We start from the raw sequence: 20,062 nt of genomic DNA, 5'->3' as shown, positions 1-20,062 counted from the left end.
CAAAATTATCTTAAGATTCGTCCACATTGTTCCTTGTAGCTACAATTCATTTTCTCTACTAAAAAATATTCTAACATAAAAAGGGGCGCCTGGCAAGCGTCAGTTAAGTGTCCGACTTTGGCTCAGCTCAAGATCTCACAGCTCATGGGTTCAAGTCCTGTGTCAGGCTCTGTGCTAACAGCTCAGATCCTGGGGCCTGCTTTGGATTCTGTGTCTTCCTCCCTCTCTGCCCCACCCCTGTTTGCATTCTGTCTCTGTCTCTCAAAAATAAATGTTACAAAAATTTTTTTTAAAACCCATAATTTATTTATTCATTCTACTGCTGGTTGGCATATTAGTTCCTTTGTTTTCTGCTATTTCAAACAATGCTTCTATGAACATTTTTGTGCATGCCTCTTGGTGTATATGGGTAAGAGCTCATCTGAGAGTGGAATCACTGGGTCAGAGAATATGTTCATATTCAGCTTTACACATAAATGACAAATTATCTTATTTCTTACTATCTTATATCTTACTAAATTTTCTAAAGGAGTTATATACTATTTTATATTCTAAGCAGCAAAGTTTAAAACTTCTGTTTGTTCCATAATTTCACCAATATTTGATATGATTTTTTAATTATTCCAAAATAGTGAATGTAAAAGGCATTATGGTTTAAATTGACACTCTCCAATTATTGACATAGGTCCTTTATTTCTAGATAATCTTTCTATACACCTACTGACCAAGTGGGTTTCCTTTTTTCTGAGATACTTTTTTTAAGTCTCTTGCCCATTAAAAATTTGTCTTTTTCTTATTGATTTGTACGAGTTTTTATTTTATTTATTTTATTTTAGAGAGAGAGTGAGCATGAGCAGGGGAGAGGGGCAGAGAGAGGGAGAGAATCTTAAGCAGGCTCCATGCTCCGCATGGAGCCCAACATGAAGCTTGATCCCATGACCCTGGGATCATGATGTGAGCCAAAATCAAGTTGGATGCTCAACCAACTGAGCCACCAAGGTGCCCCACTTGTAGAAGTTTTTATAATCTGAGCACTAATCTGTTGGCAGTTATATTCTTTGCAAACATCTCTCACCCTGAGGTATGCATTCACTCTATGGTATTTTTTGATGAAGAAAAGTTCTTAAGTTGAATGTAGTCAAATTTATCAATCTTTTATTTTAAGATCAGGATGATTTGTAACTGGTTTAACAAATCTGTTCCTACCCCAGAGTCATAAGGATATCTCTTTTAAGGATTGTTTGGAAAATTAGATAGCCTGGCTTTTCATATTTAAGTCTTTAATCCACGTGAAAGTGTTTTTAGTGCATAGTGTGGTACACATACATTAGTGAAGTTGTGTACATTTTCACCTAATTGTCCCGGCACTATTATTGAATTTTTCATCATTTGGTCACTGATCTGAAATGCCCTTTTTTTTTTTTTTTTTTTTGAGAGAGAGTAAAAGTGTATTTGTGAGCAGGGGTGGAGCAGTGGGAGAGGGAGAAAGAATCTTAAGCAGGCTCCAAGCCAAGTGCAGAGCCTGACATGGGGCTCAATCTCACAACCCTGAGATCATGACTTGAGCCGAAATCAGGAGTCAGATGCTTAACCCACCGAGCCACACTGACTCCCTTGAAATGCCAGTTTTGTCATAAGTCACATTTCCATATATGTGTACTTCTGTTTATTATCTGTTATCATCTGTTATGAACATTCTGTTCTAGGGGTCAATCTAACTACTATATAGTGTCTTAATTACTACAATCTTAAACTAGTCAAACATTAAATTTTATTGAAGTATAATTGATAAATAAAATCATAAAATATTTAAAGTGTACATCATGATGACTTGATGTATACATGCATCAAGTCATCATGATGTACACCTGTTTTATTGTTTTTGTTTGGTGCAAATATTTAAGTTCCACTTTCTTAGCAAATTTTGAGTATGTAATACAATTTTATCAATTACAATCACCACATTTTACATTAGATCCTGAGGACTTGGCCTTATAATAGCTAAAAGTTTGCACCTCTTACCAACTTCTCACTATTTTCCCCACCCCTCAGGCCCTGGCAACCACTTTTCTACTCTTTGTTTCTAAGAGTTAGACTTTTTTTTTTTTTTTAAGATTCTACCTATCAGAGATAACATGCAGTATTTGTTTTTGTCTGTCTGGCTTATTTCACTTATCATGATGCCTTCAATGTCTATCCATGTTATCACAAATGGCAGGATTTCCTTTTTTCTCATGGGTGAATAATTCCATTGCTTATATATAACACATCTTTTTCTATTCATCTGTTGATAGACACTTAGATTGTTTTCATATCTTGGCTATTGTTAAAAATGCTTCATTGAACATGTGGGTACAGACACTTCTTCAATATCCTGTTTTCCTTTGGACATACTCAGAAATGGGACTGTTGGATCATATGTTTTAGTTTTATGTTTTTCATAGTAGCTGTATCAATTTACATCCTTACCAACAGTACACAAGGGTTCCCTTTTCTCCACTTCCTCTCAACACTTGTTATCTTTTATCTTTTTTGATAATAGCATTCTAACAAATGTGAGGTGATATCTCATGGTGATTTTGATTCCTATTTCCCTGATGATTAGTGATGTTGAACACATTTTCAGGTGCCTTCTGTACATTTGTATGTCTTATTTTAATTGTTTATTTATTTTGGTATGTCTTCTTTTAAACTAATTTTTGATCTGACAGGACCAATTCTAAAGTTGCTGTTGTTTTTAGGAGTGTGTTGGTAACTGTTGTTTATTTATTTAATTTTTAGAGAGAGAAAGCACACAAGCAGGAGAGAGGGGCAGAGGGGGAGAGAGAGAGAGAGAGAGAGAGAGAGAGAGAGGAGAGGGAGAGAAAGAGAGAGAGGAGAGAGAGAGAAAAATACAGAGCAGACTCCATGCTCAGCATGAAGCCCCACACAGGGCTTGATCCCTCGACTCTGGGATTATGACCTGAGCCAAAATCAAGAGAATGCTCAACTGACTAAGCCACCCAGGCGCCCCAGGGGTGTGTTGGTAATTCTTAGGTTTTTTTTCTCTTCTAGTTTGGATTCTGATAGAAATTGCATTGCCTCTATTGATTATTTTGGGGAGAACTGCTATCTTTATCTTCTAATCCATGGGCATGGTATATCTTCCATTTAATTAGGCCTTCTTTCATTCATAAATTTTATTATTAATTATACCTGGTAATTCTCATCTTCCAGTATAACAGAATTTAATATCCATTTTGTTTAGTTTCTCTAGAGTCCCACAGATAGTCTTTGAATTTTTAATATTTAAAAACATTTTTCTCCTTGTTCAAAAAGTTTGAAAAAAGAAAGTTTGAGAAATAATTTTTGTATCACCTGTAAAGAATATAATGCCAATGTAATAAATTATCTAACAAGTGAGACAGGATGGGGTAAGCAGATTATTTGCTTCTCTTAAATTGGTATCACTATTTTGTGGGAAGTTTATTTCTGTAATATAATATATATATTTTTTGAAGCCAAATGGAAGTATGTTTTGGCTTTATATGCATAGTGTTTAGCAAATACTTTATTGAGTAATTCATTTGTAATTTGGATTATCCATCATTCATTACCCTCTACCTTAATAGCACAACCAAAACCTGACAATGGCATGAATAATTAAGTAGTAATTATTAAGTGATCTGACATTAAGTAATATAAAAATGAATGTTTTAAAGATGACTTTTCATTTTCAGAAAGCTTCCTTAGAGAACAAGTAATATAACCTACTATTTTTCAAGAGAAAATAAAAATGTTTATGCTAAGTAATAAGTGTTTCTGTCCAAAATGGTATGGATATTGGTTCTTCATCTTATTCACTGTGGAAGGCTCAAGAACTTGACATATCAGTAATTACAGAATCTCCTGGGAAAATAAAAAGTAGTCTTAAATATTAGGAATAATCTAAAAGAACTAAAAATTACCTGTAGAGTACAGTTCATCATCCTTATTATGTAGTCAAACTGTTGGTGGTCTAATATAGCCCTGTTTTGCTGGACATGCAAACCCAGCTCATCAGTGAGACACTGTCTTGCTGCCTTTCCTTTAAGGGCTCTCAATGCAGCTGGAAGGGTCTGAGGACAAGAGAGGCAGAAGTGAACAAAAGGAATCAATGCAAAAAAGTACTTTCAATCACACTAAAAATTCAAGTGCACCTTATCTATAAACTATTTAACAAAGTTATTAGAATTAAACTTCTAGCTTCTACAAGAGTTGATTTGTTATTAAGAACAACTATACATAAATATATGGGTTAACAGTTAATTTTATTTGTAAGCCAGCATGAAAAAGAAATAGAACTGATTCATGTGATAAGTTAAAAAACAAAAAACAAAAAAACATTAACTTCACCTAAAAAAAAAAAAAAAAAACTCAACAAAACTTTGGTTACCAAAACACTCATGACACTTAGACACCTCTTTTAATAACTGGCCACATCTTCATGGCAAGAATAGAAGGAAAAATTTAATGAAAATAAACACAGGTGACTTTATACCTTTAAACTGGTTATTTAATCAGTTCTTTAATCACAAGTCAGTTTTAATTTATGACTAGAAAATTCTAAATCTCCCTTCCTCATTTCAGTATAATAAAGGACTCAGATCAACAAATAGAAATGTCCAGATTTATGTATTAAAACTCTTTCATTTCATCACCCAGAAGAATGTTTCTTCCAGTTTATGAGAGCCTAGTTAATGTATTTTATATAAAATAGTAATATTGAGAGCCTAGTTAATGTATTTTATATAAAACACTAATAAGCTTATTTAACTTTGAAAACCTAAAAAATACAGAACAAAGGAGCAACTAAGAAGGAAGGGAAGAAGTCTGAGAGAAAGAGGGCACAGTATTATTATAGGCAGGCACAAGAAATAGGATGGAAACCTAAAGCAAGAGAAGCAAAAGGAAGTCTGTGATACTTCAAGCATAAGAGAAAATGGAAACCAAAAAAAGTCAAAACCTACAAAGGCTTGGGGTCATTTACTATAAGGGTAAAAATGTTACTCTTTTCACGCTTTAGCCTCCTGTAATAGATGTTCAGAGCTATAATGAGTCACTAAGAAAAGATTACGTTACATTTAGCATGTTTTATTTAAAAAGTCAAGAAAATGTGTTTTTTTAAAACGCTGTTTTCAATAGCATCTCTTATGTTTATTCCAATAACATTGTTATACTGGGAACACTGTAAACACTATGATTTTTTTAAGTTTATTTGTGAAAGACAGAGAGAGAGAGAGAGAGAGAGAGAGAGACGGAGGCAGAGAGCCAGGGAGACACAGAATCTGAAGCAGGCTCCAGGTTTTCAGCTGTCAGCATGGAACATGACATAGGGCTTGAGCTCACAAACCATAATATCATGACCTGAGCTGAAGTCAGATGCTTAACTGACTGAGCGACCCATGAGCCTCAAGAAAATGTGCTTTAATAAGACCCATTTAAATTGAATACCACTGTTTCTATAATTCATTACTTATTCTGACTAGATTCTTTGCAATAAATAAAATTATACTTAAAATGTTAAATTTCTAAGTAAAATAGGATTTAGTGAACAATGTTTAAAAGTTTGAGGAAAAAAATGACTATTAGTATTTCTCTGGTAGCCACATAACTAGGCTTGGCTAAGATTTTAAATCTTAGACTTGATTCACTTAAAATGATCAAAACGATCAAAGGACACTCAATAAAGACAAGAGATGGAATTAGAGGAGAGGTCATTTGGCAAGCTACACATGTAAATCTGAAAGGGAAATGATGAATGCTTACTTGGGAAAGATGGAATTTTATTACCTTTTCAGTCTCCAACGTTTTATTTTCAAATATGAAAGAGATGCAATTTCTAACAACTTCCAATCTCTGTGCACTGTTGAAAACTGTTGTCACCTTATCCATTATGGAGACTAATAGAGGAATATAAAGACAACACAAACAAATTAAACCTCTTTGGCAACTACAAAAGCAAGAGGAATATTAGTATTTACAGTTTATATGACTATAACTATTTACATGACCAACATTTAGAATTTATTCTTTTCCCTGGTTACATGGCATTGGAGGTATTCCATTTTATTACTCTGATTACATATTTAGGTTTTGAAGTGTCAGGCTAGTCAAAGGCTTATAGAGGATAATATCACAGGATAGCTTCCAAAGATAAACTGAACTATTATGCAAATTAATTGATACTGCACAGTACAATTGTATAAGCAAAAGTAAATATCTATTTTTTTAAGTTTATTTATTTTGAGAGTGTGCCAATGGGGGAGGGGCAGAGAGGGAGGGAGAAACAGAATCCTAGGCAGGCTCCATGCAGCCAGTGCACAGAGCCTGACGCAGCAATTGAACCCACACCAAATGCCCCAATTTTTAACTCGAATTGTAAACAAACCGATAAAGTTTGGGGTACAGTATCATGAAAAAAGTAGCTAACATTTATATATGAGAGGACTACTAACAAAAAAAGAAGCTGATATTTCTAAGATATTACCAAAGGAAAACCACATATGACAAAAAAATCAGATTCTACAAATCTGAGTAGAGGGGAACTGAAAAGACACCACACAAAAAGAGAAATGATTATGGCCCAAGAATTACTATATGAACTTGGGAGTAACTTTTTACTCCTATGAACTACGTACCAGTCACCTTTACCATAAGATTGAATAATTCTAGTCTAATACACTGGAAACCATCAAAACCCCAGAGGAGAAAGCAGGGAACAACAACCTCTTTGATTTCAGCCGCAGCAATTTCTTGCTTGACACATCTCCAAATGCAAGGGGATTAAAAGCAAAAATGAACTACTGGGACCTCATCAAGATAAAAATCTTCTGCACTGCAAAGGGAACAATTGACAAAACCAAAAGGCAACTGACAGATTGGGAAAAGATATTTGCAAATAACATATTGGATAAAGGGTTAGTATCCAAAATGTATAAAGAACTTACCAAACTCAACACCTAAAAAACAAATAATCCAGTGAAGAAATGGGCAGGAGATATGAATAGACACTTTTCCAAAGAAGACATCCAGATGGCCAACAGACACATTAAAAGATGCTCAATGTCACTCATCATCAGGGAAATACAAATCAAAACCACGCTGAGATACTACCTCCAGCCAGAGTGGCTAAAATGAACACCTCAGGAAACTACAGATTCTGGCGAGGATGTAGAGAAATGGGAGCCCTCTTGTACTGTTGGTGGGAATGCAAACTGGTGCAGCCACTCTGGAAAACAGTGCGGAGGTTCCTCAAAACGTTAAAAATAGAACTACCCTATGACCCAGCAATAGCACTACTAGGAATTTATCCGAGGGATACAGGAGTGCTGATGCATAGGGGTACCTGTACCCCAACGTTTATAGCAGCACTATCAACAATAGCCAAATTATGGAAAGAGCCTAAATGTCCATCAACTGATGAATGGATAAAGAAGATGTGGTTTATATATACAATGGAATACCACTTGGCAATGAGAAAGAATGAAATCATGCCATTTGCAGCAATGTGGATGGAACTGGAAGGTATTATGCTGAGTGAAATAAGTCAGTCAGAGAAGGGCAGATACCATGTTTTCACTCATGTGGAACTTGAGAAACTTAACAGAAGACCGGGGAAAGGGAAGGGAGAAAAATAATTACAGAGAGGGAGGGAGGCAAACCATAAGAGACTCTTAAATACAGAGAACAAACTAAGGGTGGATTGGGGGGTTGGGGAGAGGGGAAAATGGGTTATGGACACTGAGGAGGGCATTTGTTGGGATGAGCACTGGGTGTTGTATATAAGCGATGAACCATGGGAATCTACCCCAAAAACCAAGATACTTGGTGTGTACAAGTATCTTTACACACTTTACACACTGTATGTTAACCATTTTGACAATAAATTATATTTTAAAAAAATCTAGTCTAATACATAGGCTAAAATTACTTAAAATAAATTTACCTTATGAAAAGAATATTAGAAGGATATAAACCAAAGTAGTATTAGTTAAGAATGTTAATTTCACAAAGTACTGTATCATTGGTACAAATGATGTAGTATCAATCATTCTTAAGCCAAAAAGAAAGACCCCTTATATATTTTTTCTTTTTATTTATTTGAGTGTAGTTAGTTTCCGGTGTACAATTTAGTGATTTGACAAGTTTATACATTATGCTTTGTTTCCAAGTGTAGCTACCATCTGTTCCATTATACTGCTATTACAATACCAAAGTTCCATTACACTGCTATTACAATACCAAAGTTCCTTATGCTGTGCCTCTTATTCCTGTGACTTATTCATTCCAAAACTGGAAGCCTGTATCTCCTGTTCCCATTCACCTATTTTTCCCAACTCTCCCCACTTCCCTGGCAACCATCAGTTTGTTCTCTACATTTATAGGTCTGATACGGTTTTTTAAGAGCCCTTATATTTTATGGTTGCTCTTGGAATCTAAAGGCATAATCCCTTTACTTCCCCTCATACTTAAGAAGAAAGACTATCGTATCTTACTTATTAGCATCCCTTTCATTTCATCAATACAAAATCTTTTATCTTTCAAATCATTTTTTAAACTTTTTTTTGCAATAATTTTAAGCTCACCAAAAGTTACAAAATAGTATGGAGAAGATTCATGCACTCCTCAGTCAGCTTTTCCCATTGGTGACATCTTGCCTAACTAGAATGTATTATCAGAATCAGGAAATCAATTGGCACCATATAATAGACAATAAAACTCAAATTTTACTAGTTTTTTTTAATTCATTTTTAATCATATGACACTGATATTCTTCATGACCATGATGGTTAAATAGATTATTACACATGACTCTTCTATGAAATGCTCATTCTTAATTGTGTGCTCTGGTGCTTCCCACACATGTAGGTCAGTGGAATAGACTGAAATAGAAATTGTTAAGTAGGAAACTTCTTAGAGTCTCCAAATAATACCACATACTTTATTGAGCAACATCTTTAAGCTGTGTTTATAAACTTTTAATTCTAAAATCTCTTCAGCAACATTTTAAATTTTCTTTAGGACAAGCCACTAAAACATCCCATGTTTTCTGATAATAAGTCTGTTACCATGTGGGAATTATTGTTTTCCTTTGAGACTATGACTTAGTTCACTCAGAGAAGAAAGCTCTTCACTTGGAGTTACTGATACTTCAGACTGGCCAAACCCCCAGTTGTGGCGTTCTAATACTAGCTTTCTAACGTCTGATGACAACTCTGGTTTGTGGGCACTTGATTCCCAGGGTTTCCTTTCTAAGGCTTTGGCTTACCAATGCTAGTTCTGGCTCCCCTGAGGAATAGCTCGAAACTAATTAACCTCTCACAATGTGAATGCCTCCTAAGGTGACAGCAATTTTACACTCATGAAATGAGTATCATGTAAAATGAAACTTTCATACTGTTTAATTTTAGTACAAGGGAAATCCCGACTCTTATCAACTCAAATGAACCAGAAAGTTGGACAGAGGCCCCTGCATTCATTCATTCGTTCGTTCATTCAGATTTTACATGCAGGGCCAAATACTGAGTCACGTGTACCTCTCTCACTGATTACAGTGATATACTCCACATGCATCTAAAGAATGAATTTGATGTGGATTAAAAATGAAGAAAGTAAAGAGATCAAATGAGGATAATATTGAGACAGTTAAGGCTACAATTAAAGCAAATTAAACTTTATCAAACTTCATGTGGGTATTTAAAGAAAGAACTTGGTGTGCCTGGGTGTCTCAGTCAGTAAAGTGTCTGACTTTGGCTCAGGTCATGGTCTCACAGTGTGTGAGTTAGAGCCCTGCATCAGGCTTTCCGCTCTGAGCTCGGAGCCCACTTCCAATCCTCTGTCTCCCTCTCTCTCTGTCCCTACCCCACTTGTGCTTTTTCTTTCCCTCTCTCTCAAAAGTAAATAAACATTAAAGAAAGAACTCAACTAGCTTATGATTATTAAAATAACCTGACTAATCCCTTCAAAAGGTAACTATTCACCCTAATGTGTCTACCTTCTCCCTCTTCTTCTCTATGTGAAAGTTCAATCAACACTTGAGTAAAAGGTATTCTTAGGAAAATAATGGCAAATTAACATTACCAAATAAATAAATAATAAAAGTAGCATTAATATTACTATATATGTAATATAACATTAATGTTAACAATGTATAATTATTAAGCTTACTATGTAAATATACAATGACTATACGGTTATTCATTGATAATAAAACCACACTTACTTCCAGATATGATAGAACAGTCTGTAGCAAACTAAAATTCCTACAGGAACAATTATAAAAGTCAGATAAAATGCAAAACGATCTATTTAAATGTAACAGATTGCTACAGAAGCACGAGGACTAGAGGACCTAAAATTCCAGAGAAGGAGAAAAAAGTTGGAGAGGTGAGTTAACACACACACATCCAAATTTTCCCTAGGCGATCTACCAATTTTGGGTACAGATAGAAGACTACTGAGAATCCAGGCTTGAATCTGGCATATGGCTAGGCTGACCAAAAGTTTCTGGTGAAAGCTGAACTGACAAAAGTAGATGTGTGTCATGGTCTGCAGGTAAACCTCTAAAAGATCAATAAGCAAATGTATAAATAAAAAGTTAACAGAGATAAATTATGGAATAAGAAAAATAGTTTATTAATCCAAAAGAAAGCAAGAAAGCAGGGGAAACATAAAACAGGAAGATTAAACAGAAAAAAAACAACCAGTAAACTACATTAAGGCCATTACTATATCAGTAATTATATTTACATAAAGATAAATAGTATATTAAGTAATATAAGTAATATACTAAGATAGACTGGCTAAAAAAAAAAAACCCACCACATGCTGTTTACAAGAGGTATACATTTTTTTTATGTTTATTTGTTTTGAGAGAGAGAGAGAGAGGGTGAGCAGGAGGAGGGGCAGAGAGAGAGAGGGAGACACAAAATCTGAAGCAGGCTCCAGGCTCTGAGCTGCCAGCACAGAACCCAATGTGGAGCTCAAACCCACAAGCTGAAGTGACCTGAGAAGTCAGACACTCAACTGACTGAGCCACCCAGGTGCCCCTACAAGAGGCATATATTAAACATAAAGCCCTAGAAAATTTGAAAATAAAAGGATAAAAAAAGATAAACCATACAAACACTAAACAAAGGAAAGCTGGCATAGCTATATAAATATCAAAGTATACTTTAAGGCAGGAAGTATTACTAGACATAAAGAGGAACATTTCATAATGATAAAGGGATCAATCACCAGGTTGCTATGATATATCAAATATATGTGGATCCAACAAATCATCTCCAAAATATATGAAGGAAAATATGGATAGAATTGAAATGAGAAATAGGTAAATTCTACTATTATCACAGGAGACTATAACACATTTCCCTCAACAGCTGAAGAAGAAGAGATAAAAATCAGTAAAGAAAGACAACCCACAGAATGGGAAAAAATATTTGCAAATTACATATCTGATAAGGGACTTGTATACAAAATATATACAGAACTCTTATGAATCAATAATAAAGAGACCAGTAGCCCATTTAAAAATGGACAAAGGATCTAAATACACATTTCTCCAAAGAAGATATAAAGAATGGTAAATAAGTAGATGAAAAGATGCTCTATAACATCAGTGTATATAGAGAAATCAGAATGCCCCATACATTGCTAATGGGAATGTAAAATGGTGCAGCTGTTTTGGAAAACAGTCTGGCAGTTTCTAAAACTATTAAACATAGACTTACCATATGACCCAGAAATTCCACACCTAGTGATATACCTGAAAGAACTGAAAACATATATCCATACAAAAACTTACACATGAATGCTCACAGCAGCATTCTGAAAACAGTAGTCAAAAAGTAGGCAAAAGTAGAAACAACCCAACCACCCACCTGTTGGTGAATGGACAACAAAACATAAATATATATACTTACATATACATATAGATATACATGTACATATACATATACACACATATACACACATACATGTATACATATATGTATATCTCCATACGATGGAATATTATTCAGGTATAAAAAGCAATGAAGTACTGTTACATGCTACATGGATGAACCTTGAAAATATTATGCTAAATGAAGTCAGTTACAAAAGATCATATACTGTATAATTCCATTTATATAAAATGTCCAGAATAGGTAAATCTATAAAGATATAAAGATTATTGCCTAACGGTAGAGAGGAATGGTTTTGGTGGAAAATGGGGAGTGACTACTAATGGGTATGGGTATTTCTATTTGGCATAATGAAAACAATCTGATATTATGTAGTGAAAATGGTTGCACAACTCTGTGGATATGCTAAAAACCACTGAATGGTGCACTTATTGAGCTTTATGGTGTGTGATATATAACTCAATATAGCTGTTTTTTAAAAAGAGAAGATTCTATAGTATAGCAGTTACATTAATGGTTACTGTTTGTGAGAGACAGTGAATGGAACAGTGTTTCTGGGTGTTAACAATGCTCTAATTCTGGTTATACAAGTTTGTTTACTTTGTAAAAATTCGTCAAGTGGCACACTTTCATTTTTGTGTCTTCTATCTTGATAAAAGGTTTACTTTTAAAACAAACAAAGAGACAGATACATACCAACAGGTGGACCTGCTGGCACAACACATTTCTTTTCCACTCGTGAAGCAGGAGGCGCATTCTGGTTCTTAGCAAGATTTTCCTGTATTAATTCCTGTACCCGAGTTTCATTAATTTTTGGGAAAGGCAGAATATGAACTCGCAAGTGGGATCCTTCTGTTGGGCGTGGAACTTTCTGGAATGCCATATGAGGGTTAGGATTCTCCTGCAATATCAAACAGGTAAAATTAGTCAGAAGTTGAAATACCAATGGAAGATTGCCAGGCAGAGAGTGGGAGCTCAAAGGGACAAAAACTGAAGTCAGACAGATGAGTGATTATATATACATTCAGATACATGCCATAAAAGAGAGTACCAGAATCTTCTTAGGGGATCTATCAGCAGCATCAGATAATATAGCTGATCACTCAAACTCCTTTTCTATGAATACTTTCTCCATGTGGTTTCTAGGTCTTCTTGCTACATCTTTGTCTATTTTTTTTATCTGCCTAATCTCTTAACTATGTAAAAACACCAGGGCTCAGACTTTGGGCCTCTTTTCTATCTACACTTATTTCCTTGGGGACAACTTCCATTCTCAATATTTCAACCATAAAAACACCAATGATCCATAAATTCTTTCCTCCAACTGAGCTTTCTCCTGAACGCCATATACGTATATTCAACTGCCTGAGCAGAGTATTTCCATTTGGATTTAAAATAACTTCTTGAGTCACCTGGGTGGCTCAGTCGGTTAAGCATCTGCCTTCGGCTCAGGTCATGATCTTCATGGTTCGTGAGTTCAAGCCCCACATGGGGCTTTGCAATGACAGTGCAGAGCCTGCTTGGGATTCTCTCTCCCTCTCTCTCTGCCCTTCCCCTGCTTGTGCTCTCTCTCTCTCTCTCTGAGTGAATAAACTTAAAAAATTAAAAAAAAAAAAAAACTTCTTAAATAGACGTCCAAATGGCGCAATTACTCTTCCCCTCCTCCAAATCTGCTTTCTATAGTCTTCTCCACTTCAGTAAATGGCATATTTATTTTTCCTCTCAGGTGAAATGCTTAGCTATCTGTAATGCCTTTCTCCAACACTCAATCATCCATTCCTCTGCAAACTTTTTGGACTTTGCCTTTCAAATATGTTCCTAATCTGACCATTTTTCAACAACCCTAAGGTTCAAGGCAACATCTCTATATTACCACAGAACAACAGTCTCCTGACTGGTCTCTCTGCTTCCATCCTCATTCCCTCCCTCCCTCTATTCTTAATACTGCAGACAGAGTGATCTAGTTAAAAGTATGTCAAACTATCACCTCAATACTCTGTTCATTCAAGTAGCTCTTTATTTTACTCAGAGTAAAATCCAAAGTTCCTAAAATAATTTACAAGGCCCCACAAGATCTGGCTTTCCTATAGGACTGTCCTGCTACTGTTTTCCTTCATTCTGCTCTAGCTACCCAGGCCTTCTTGTTCCAGCCTCAAGGCCTTTGCACTTAACTGTTACTTCTGCCTATCCCCCTACAATTTCAACAGCATCCTTTATTCCTTCCTGCATTTCTTTGCTCAAATGCTACCTTTCTTGCCCACCTTATCTAAAGTTATACCAATACACTCCCTATCCCTCTTATTATATTTTCCTCTTTAGCACTTACCATCTTCTCACATATTATAAATTTTATTTAACTTGCTTATTGTCTACCCTTCTCTTACTAAAATGAAGCTCCGTGAGGGCCAACATTTCAGCCAATCAGAAAAATATTCTTTGCCCTCTACTGTATACCTGTTGCATCTAAAAACTGCCTGGCACATAGCTGGCACCCTAAACTACTTCCCACTATTTCATAATAAGTGGGACACAATGTTGAACACATACTAGGATTGCAATAATTGAAGTAAATATATCAGCTAATATTTTCATAGATCCTTAGGGCTGGCATAAATTTTTATCTAGCCACCCAGTTAAGGAGGATTATATTTCAAACACCACAGGTAGAATGGAATTCATCTTTTAATAACGTTCTCTAGGGAAAGATGTTTTACTGCCATTCTTAGACCAATTCTAGCATTTATTATCCTTTGCAACCAGAAAATTCCCTTTTCTTCTTGAACCTGTTATTTGTGTTGTAGATTAAGCTCAATACTACCCTATACTTTCTCCAGACAGTTAAAATGGATATCTGTCATCATCTACTAGAGCTACTCCCCACAATTCTTTATGGTTATATGGTCCAGACCCAGGTAAAGAAAAGGTTCAGCCATGGCAGATGACATAGGTAGAGCATATCTCAGCAACACAATAATAATTAATACTCTTTTAAGTGTAAAAAAGCCCGAGTTCTAGTTTTTGTTCGACTCATGTGTGACGCTGGGAAAATAACTTTGCCTGAGGGACATCTTACAAGGTTCCTGAGAAGGTGAAATTAGTTATAAAATTTGTTCTTGCCAAAGTAACCCTTATATGCACTTGGTGTTTTCCCTTTGCATTGTTAGCAAAGGCAGGGGAAAATATATAAATAAATTCCTATGCCAAGTCTTCATGATCACCACTTTCTAAACTATATGCTGAAAAAATTGTTCTAAAATTATGCTTGGATTAACACCAACATCACTGGTCTATAGTTTCTGCAACTGTCCTTTTCAAAAGTAGTATGCTTGTTTTTGTTTTTCTGTTCTTTAGTCACAATGCCTAAGATATCTTCTCAAAGTTACAAATATCAATTTTCTAAAACTCACTGGCAGATTTTTTTTTTCAGGCTGGAAAGGTAATTCATGTGGATTTTGAGGTCAGAATCAGAATCATTTACATACAGTCTTCATTACTTCTGTTTCTATTTATACTTATTTTCTTTATAATAAAATAAAAACTTAAAATATATTTTCCATGATGTAAATAATATTCATTGTAACAAATTTTAAAACATGGAAAAATAGAATTAAAAAATACATCTTCTTAGTTATCTTTCCTAACTATATTTTATCTCTCTCTTACTATATATTCTTTTATCTTGTTCTGAAAATGACTTAAGGTCATTTAGAAAAATAAAGATACACATATTATTTCTACTTAAAATCCTGCAATGTATAAGTTCATCCTAAACCTTATATGGAAGAATAAAGATACAAAAATAGTCAAGGCAATTCTGAAGAAGATTAAGTGGAGAAGTCAAAGTTCCAAGATCTCAAAACTTACCTAAGCCTATAATAATAAATCTCGTATGGCAACTGGTATTAGTGAAGGGTTAAAAAGGCTAATGGAATAAAGGCCCAGAAACAGGACTCTGTGTAAAAACGTGATAGAGACAGGTGACACTACGATTCACAGGGAATGGTTGGACAATTCAATGAGACAGGTAGTATAACAAAGTATTTTTAGTGCCTGGTCTGTGATGCCAGACCTTCTGGGTTAAATTCCAGCTTAGCCACTTATTGGTAGTGTGACCTGGTACGGTGTCAATTCACTCACCACTTGTGTTTTAGTTTCCTCACCTGTAATCTAGATAATGGTACAGTACCTACTTCATAAGGTTCTTGAGAGGACAAAATGAGTTGTTACAGGAAAACTTTTAGTGCCTGTGTGCACTCACGTGTGCACACACATACACACTTTCCCAGAAAATATGAAAGCTGTTTTCTAAAAATTTAGAGTACATTCATGTAAAAAATATTTATTCACTGCATATTCTATAGCATGACACCATACCTCTAAAACTCAAACCATGTCTTTCTCCCACGAATCCCATCATATCACCAGCTACTTACATTTTAACAACAACAAAAATCATAGTCAATAAGAGTTAAAACAGAAATAACTTATTAAAGAAAAGATATTGCTATTAGTCATCAGTAGTGTTATTCTTCTCATAAGCAATATGAAATATTATAAACCAAATCTATAGAATTAAGATTAAAAAGCATTTTTAATCATTTTAAAACAAAGCTCAAAGATGAGGCTATCCTGCAGTTGTATAAACATTATACATAAAATTCATATTATGGGATAAAGTTACAAATTACAACATATTCAATTGTGTTCAGAAGATGCAAAAAAGGCTCATGCCTGTGAATCAAAGTGCTTGTTTTTTCTGGATGCTGTGTCTGTATACTGCTGCCCTCTAACGGGCACTGTGGTAAATATAAAGAAATACATTTGCTACTTTACACCCAATTTGGTCACATAATGGCTTTCAAGAAGACAGAAGAAATGAGAGGAAATTTAAGGCTCAATGAACTCTGCATATTCTTAGAAACATCTGCTCTTACTTGGAACTTCAGCTGCATTTGGACTGTTCCCTTGAAGATTACTGAGCTCATTAAAAACCGCAGCCTAATTTTGTTGTTGAATATCCTTGTGGAAACAAGGAAATTCATTATTTTCAATAGAAGAAAGAAGCTGCCAAATTTTCATCTTTGATTGCAGAGAAATGCAAATATAAATTAATAACCAAGAATTCAGGCCACTAAACACTATGGTGAACATGGTAACAATTTTGTTCAAGGCAGCCAAGATGAACTGCCCACAAAAGCCAGCAAAATGCACTATTGTTTAGAGGGAATTTTAAAATTAGATAATAGTTTTCAAGAAATGGGCTCTGTAATCCTGCTTTGAGAATGTATGATAGTAATGGGAGGTACAATGATTTTCTCAGACTTGAAAAAATGACACACATACCATCTGGTCTGGAAACATGGATTTTTCTTTTTTTTTTTTGGCAAGCAAAATGAGAATATGCCTAGGGCTTATGGAAAACAAGGCTGAGAATGCACTTCGAATAAAAGCAAAGCAAGCAAAATAAAACAAAAAGCCCCAAACCCTACTGGAAATACAAAGTAGGCAACATTGGGGAAAACAATTTCTTCCTACACGTTGGTCTCAGCAGTGAATGACAAATCGATGTGACCTTGTTGGTGGTTACCAAGTTTCCCATATTAACTTAGGTATTTAATAATTATTTAATGTGCACCAATTATTATAGAGCCATGTGGGAGAGCAAGTTACACAAAACCTTCCGAACACAGCTGAAATCAATACTATCACTGGACTAAGTCATTAAACACTGACAAAATATAACTGGACTTTTTAGGGTTGCCTAGTTGTGCATACAATATTGATGAAAGGAAACATTCTCAACTTTCCATCCTCACAGGACTTTCAATGATCACCCAGATGAATTAAAGCTGCATCCTTAACACAAATAAGTTTGGTGTATGACTTTAATACCTAATATGCTGATTCCCCTAATCCAGGGTTTCTGTACCATGGCAATTTTAACATTTTGAGCTAGATATTTCTTTGTTTGGATGGGGAAGTAGTGGGTGTCTTGTAAATTTGTAAATTGTAAGATGTTTAGAAGCATCCCTAGCATCTGCCTACCAGATGCCACTAGGACACCCTCCTCAGCTGTGACAAACAGAAATGTGTCCAGATGTTGCCAAATTTCTGGAAGGGAGGGGTTACCCCTACTGAGAACCACTGCTCTAATTCATAATTCTAGATGGAGGTTTCATATTCTAAGACAAGTACTCTTTTCACAAGTGCCAAGAGAGGACGCATCAACTAGGTAAGAGACCCATACTTTCGCTCACCTGCTGACATGCAAATTAAAACTATAAGATACCACCGCATACTTATGAGAACGGCTAAAAACAAAATAAGACCAAACAAACAAACAAACAAACCTGAGGATACAAATGTTGGTAAAGATGCAGAATAAATGTAACTCATATATGTCTGGTGGGAATGCAAAATGGTATAGACTTTTGGGAAAATAGTCTGGCAGTTTATTATAAAGTTTACATTTTGTTACCATATATCCCAGCATCCTACTTCTAAATATTTACCCAAGAGAAGTGAAAATTTATGTTCACACAAAACCTGTGCAAATGTTCTAGTGGTTTTGTTCATAACTGCCACAATTGCCCTTCAGTTGGTTAATAGATAAACAGAAGTTTGAGGCATCCATGCAATGGACTACTACTCAACAATGAAAAGGAATAAACAACTGATCTATGCAGCATAAAGGAATCTGAAATGCAGTATGCTAAGTGAAAGAAACCAAATTCAAAAAGCTACATACTGACATTACAAAAAAGGCAAAAACTAAAGAGACAGAAAGCAGATCAGTTATTAAGAGTTTGAGGTGGTACGAGGAAGTGATTATAACAAGGAAAGGAATTTAGGGGGGTTGTCAAAAATGTTCTGTCCTTATTGTAGTGGTGATGGATTATACAGCTTCATTCATTTGTTAATATCTACAGTACATTTTGATGTTTTTTTTTTAATATTTATTTTTGAGACAGAGCATGAGCAGGGGAGGGGCAGAGAGAGAGAGGGAGACACAGAATCTGAAGCAGACTCCAGGCTCTGAGCTGTCAGCACAGAGCCCAATGCAGAGCTTGAACTCACGGACTGTGAGATCATGACCTGAGCCGAAGTTGGATGCTTAACCAACTGAGCCACCCAGGCGCCCCTAGAGTACATTTTAAAAAAGGTACATATTACTACATGTAAATTATCTCACAGTAAACGTGACTTAAAAATGAACAAATAGATCAGATAAGATAAGGGAGAAGTCTGATTTTTATGCTTTGGGGATCTTATTTCATCACAATAATCTAAGTAAGCTGTTTATGTTTTGACTTTTTAAGACTAAAGATGATCACAGTATTTTACATCCTTCCTATAACAACAACAAAATCCTTTTATTCACAGTTGGCAAAGAGATAATAACATCAGTGTAGATTTAATTTGCATGGTAGTGAAATTAACTTTATGTTGAAATGTAAAGGGTATAGACTTTATGTGATTTATAATGGATATTCCTGTATTTGGACTTTGTTCTCCCATTAGGATTTTAAAACCTAGTAACTGCAATGCTAGGCAATGACTAGAGGCACAAATAGAAATCTCATATTATTCTATAAGAAGGTCCAAGTCTTCTCATTTTTCCTTTAACTTTTAAGAAAACTATCAAACAAATTACACAGTCTAGCAAATATTTATATACCATTGCAGATGCAAAACAAATTAGAAAAACTGCACTATGTAAAACAGTAAAATACATATCCAACTGATTCCTTGATGCCTTGGAATGGAGGTTTTCTAAATTTCTTGTCTTGGCCTATCTTAACATTCTCATTTTGTGTACAGTTAGTGGTCCTTTTTTAGTATATATGAGAATCACAGAGATAGAGCCAGTAAGTAGATAAATGTGCTGTCATATAGACATGGAAGATTCTGAAAGCCAAAGTGAGCAGACCCAGATCCAGTATTATCAATTGGGAATGGAAAGAAAAGCTGTATAGTGAATGGCCAATAATCTTCATGGTATAAACCTTGCCAATGCTTACACAATTTGTCTCTAATGGAGTTATTCCCTTCCTTCTCCTTCATGTCTCCTTCCCATTCCTGTCCTCTACCTAAGTCACCAAATTATTTCCTTAATTATTTAAGAAGCTCCAGAA

The 20,062-nt window shown here is 35.1% G+C and overlaps 1 protein-coding gene across 7 annotated transcripts in view; it reads right to left on the bottom strand.

Annotated features, from left to right (window-relative positions):
• SBF2 (SET binding factor 2) overlaps window positions 1–20,062 on the bottom strand; it is a 448,047-nt gene that overhangs the window by 184,717 nt on the left and 243,268 nt on the right. For all 7 annotated transcript variants that reach the window (XM_040456902.1, XM_040456904.1, XM_040456906.1 and 4 more), the window contains exons 14-16: window positions 12,624–12,828; window positions 5,812–5,921; window positions 3,948–4,097 (exon numbers count right to left, since the gene is read on the bottom strand). In XM_040456902.1, coding sequence (XP_040312836.1) covers window positions 3,948–4,097; window positions 5,812–5,921; window positions 12,624–12,828 — 465 coding nt within the window. The remainder of the gene's footprint in view (window positions 1–3,947; window positions 4,098–5,811; window positions 5,922–12,623; window positions 12,829–20,062) is intronic.

This window comes from Herpailurus yagouaroundi, unplaced genomic scaffold (genome assembly GCF_014898765.1).
Source record: "Herpailurus yagouaroundi ecotype Mexico unplaced genomic scaffold, PumYag 218, whole genome shotgun sequence".
Lineage (NCBI taxonomy): Eukaryota > Metazoa > Chordata > Mammalia > Carnivora > Felidae > Herpailurus > Herpailurus yagouaroundi.
Note: the sequence above shows the minus strand (reverse complement) of the source record. Positions and strands in the feature narration are given on the sequence as shown.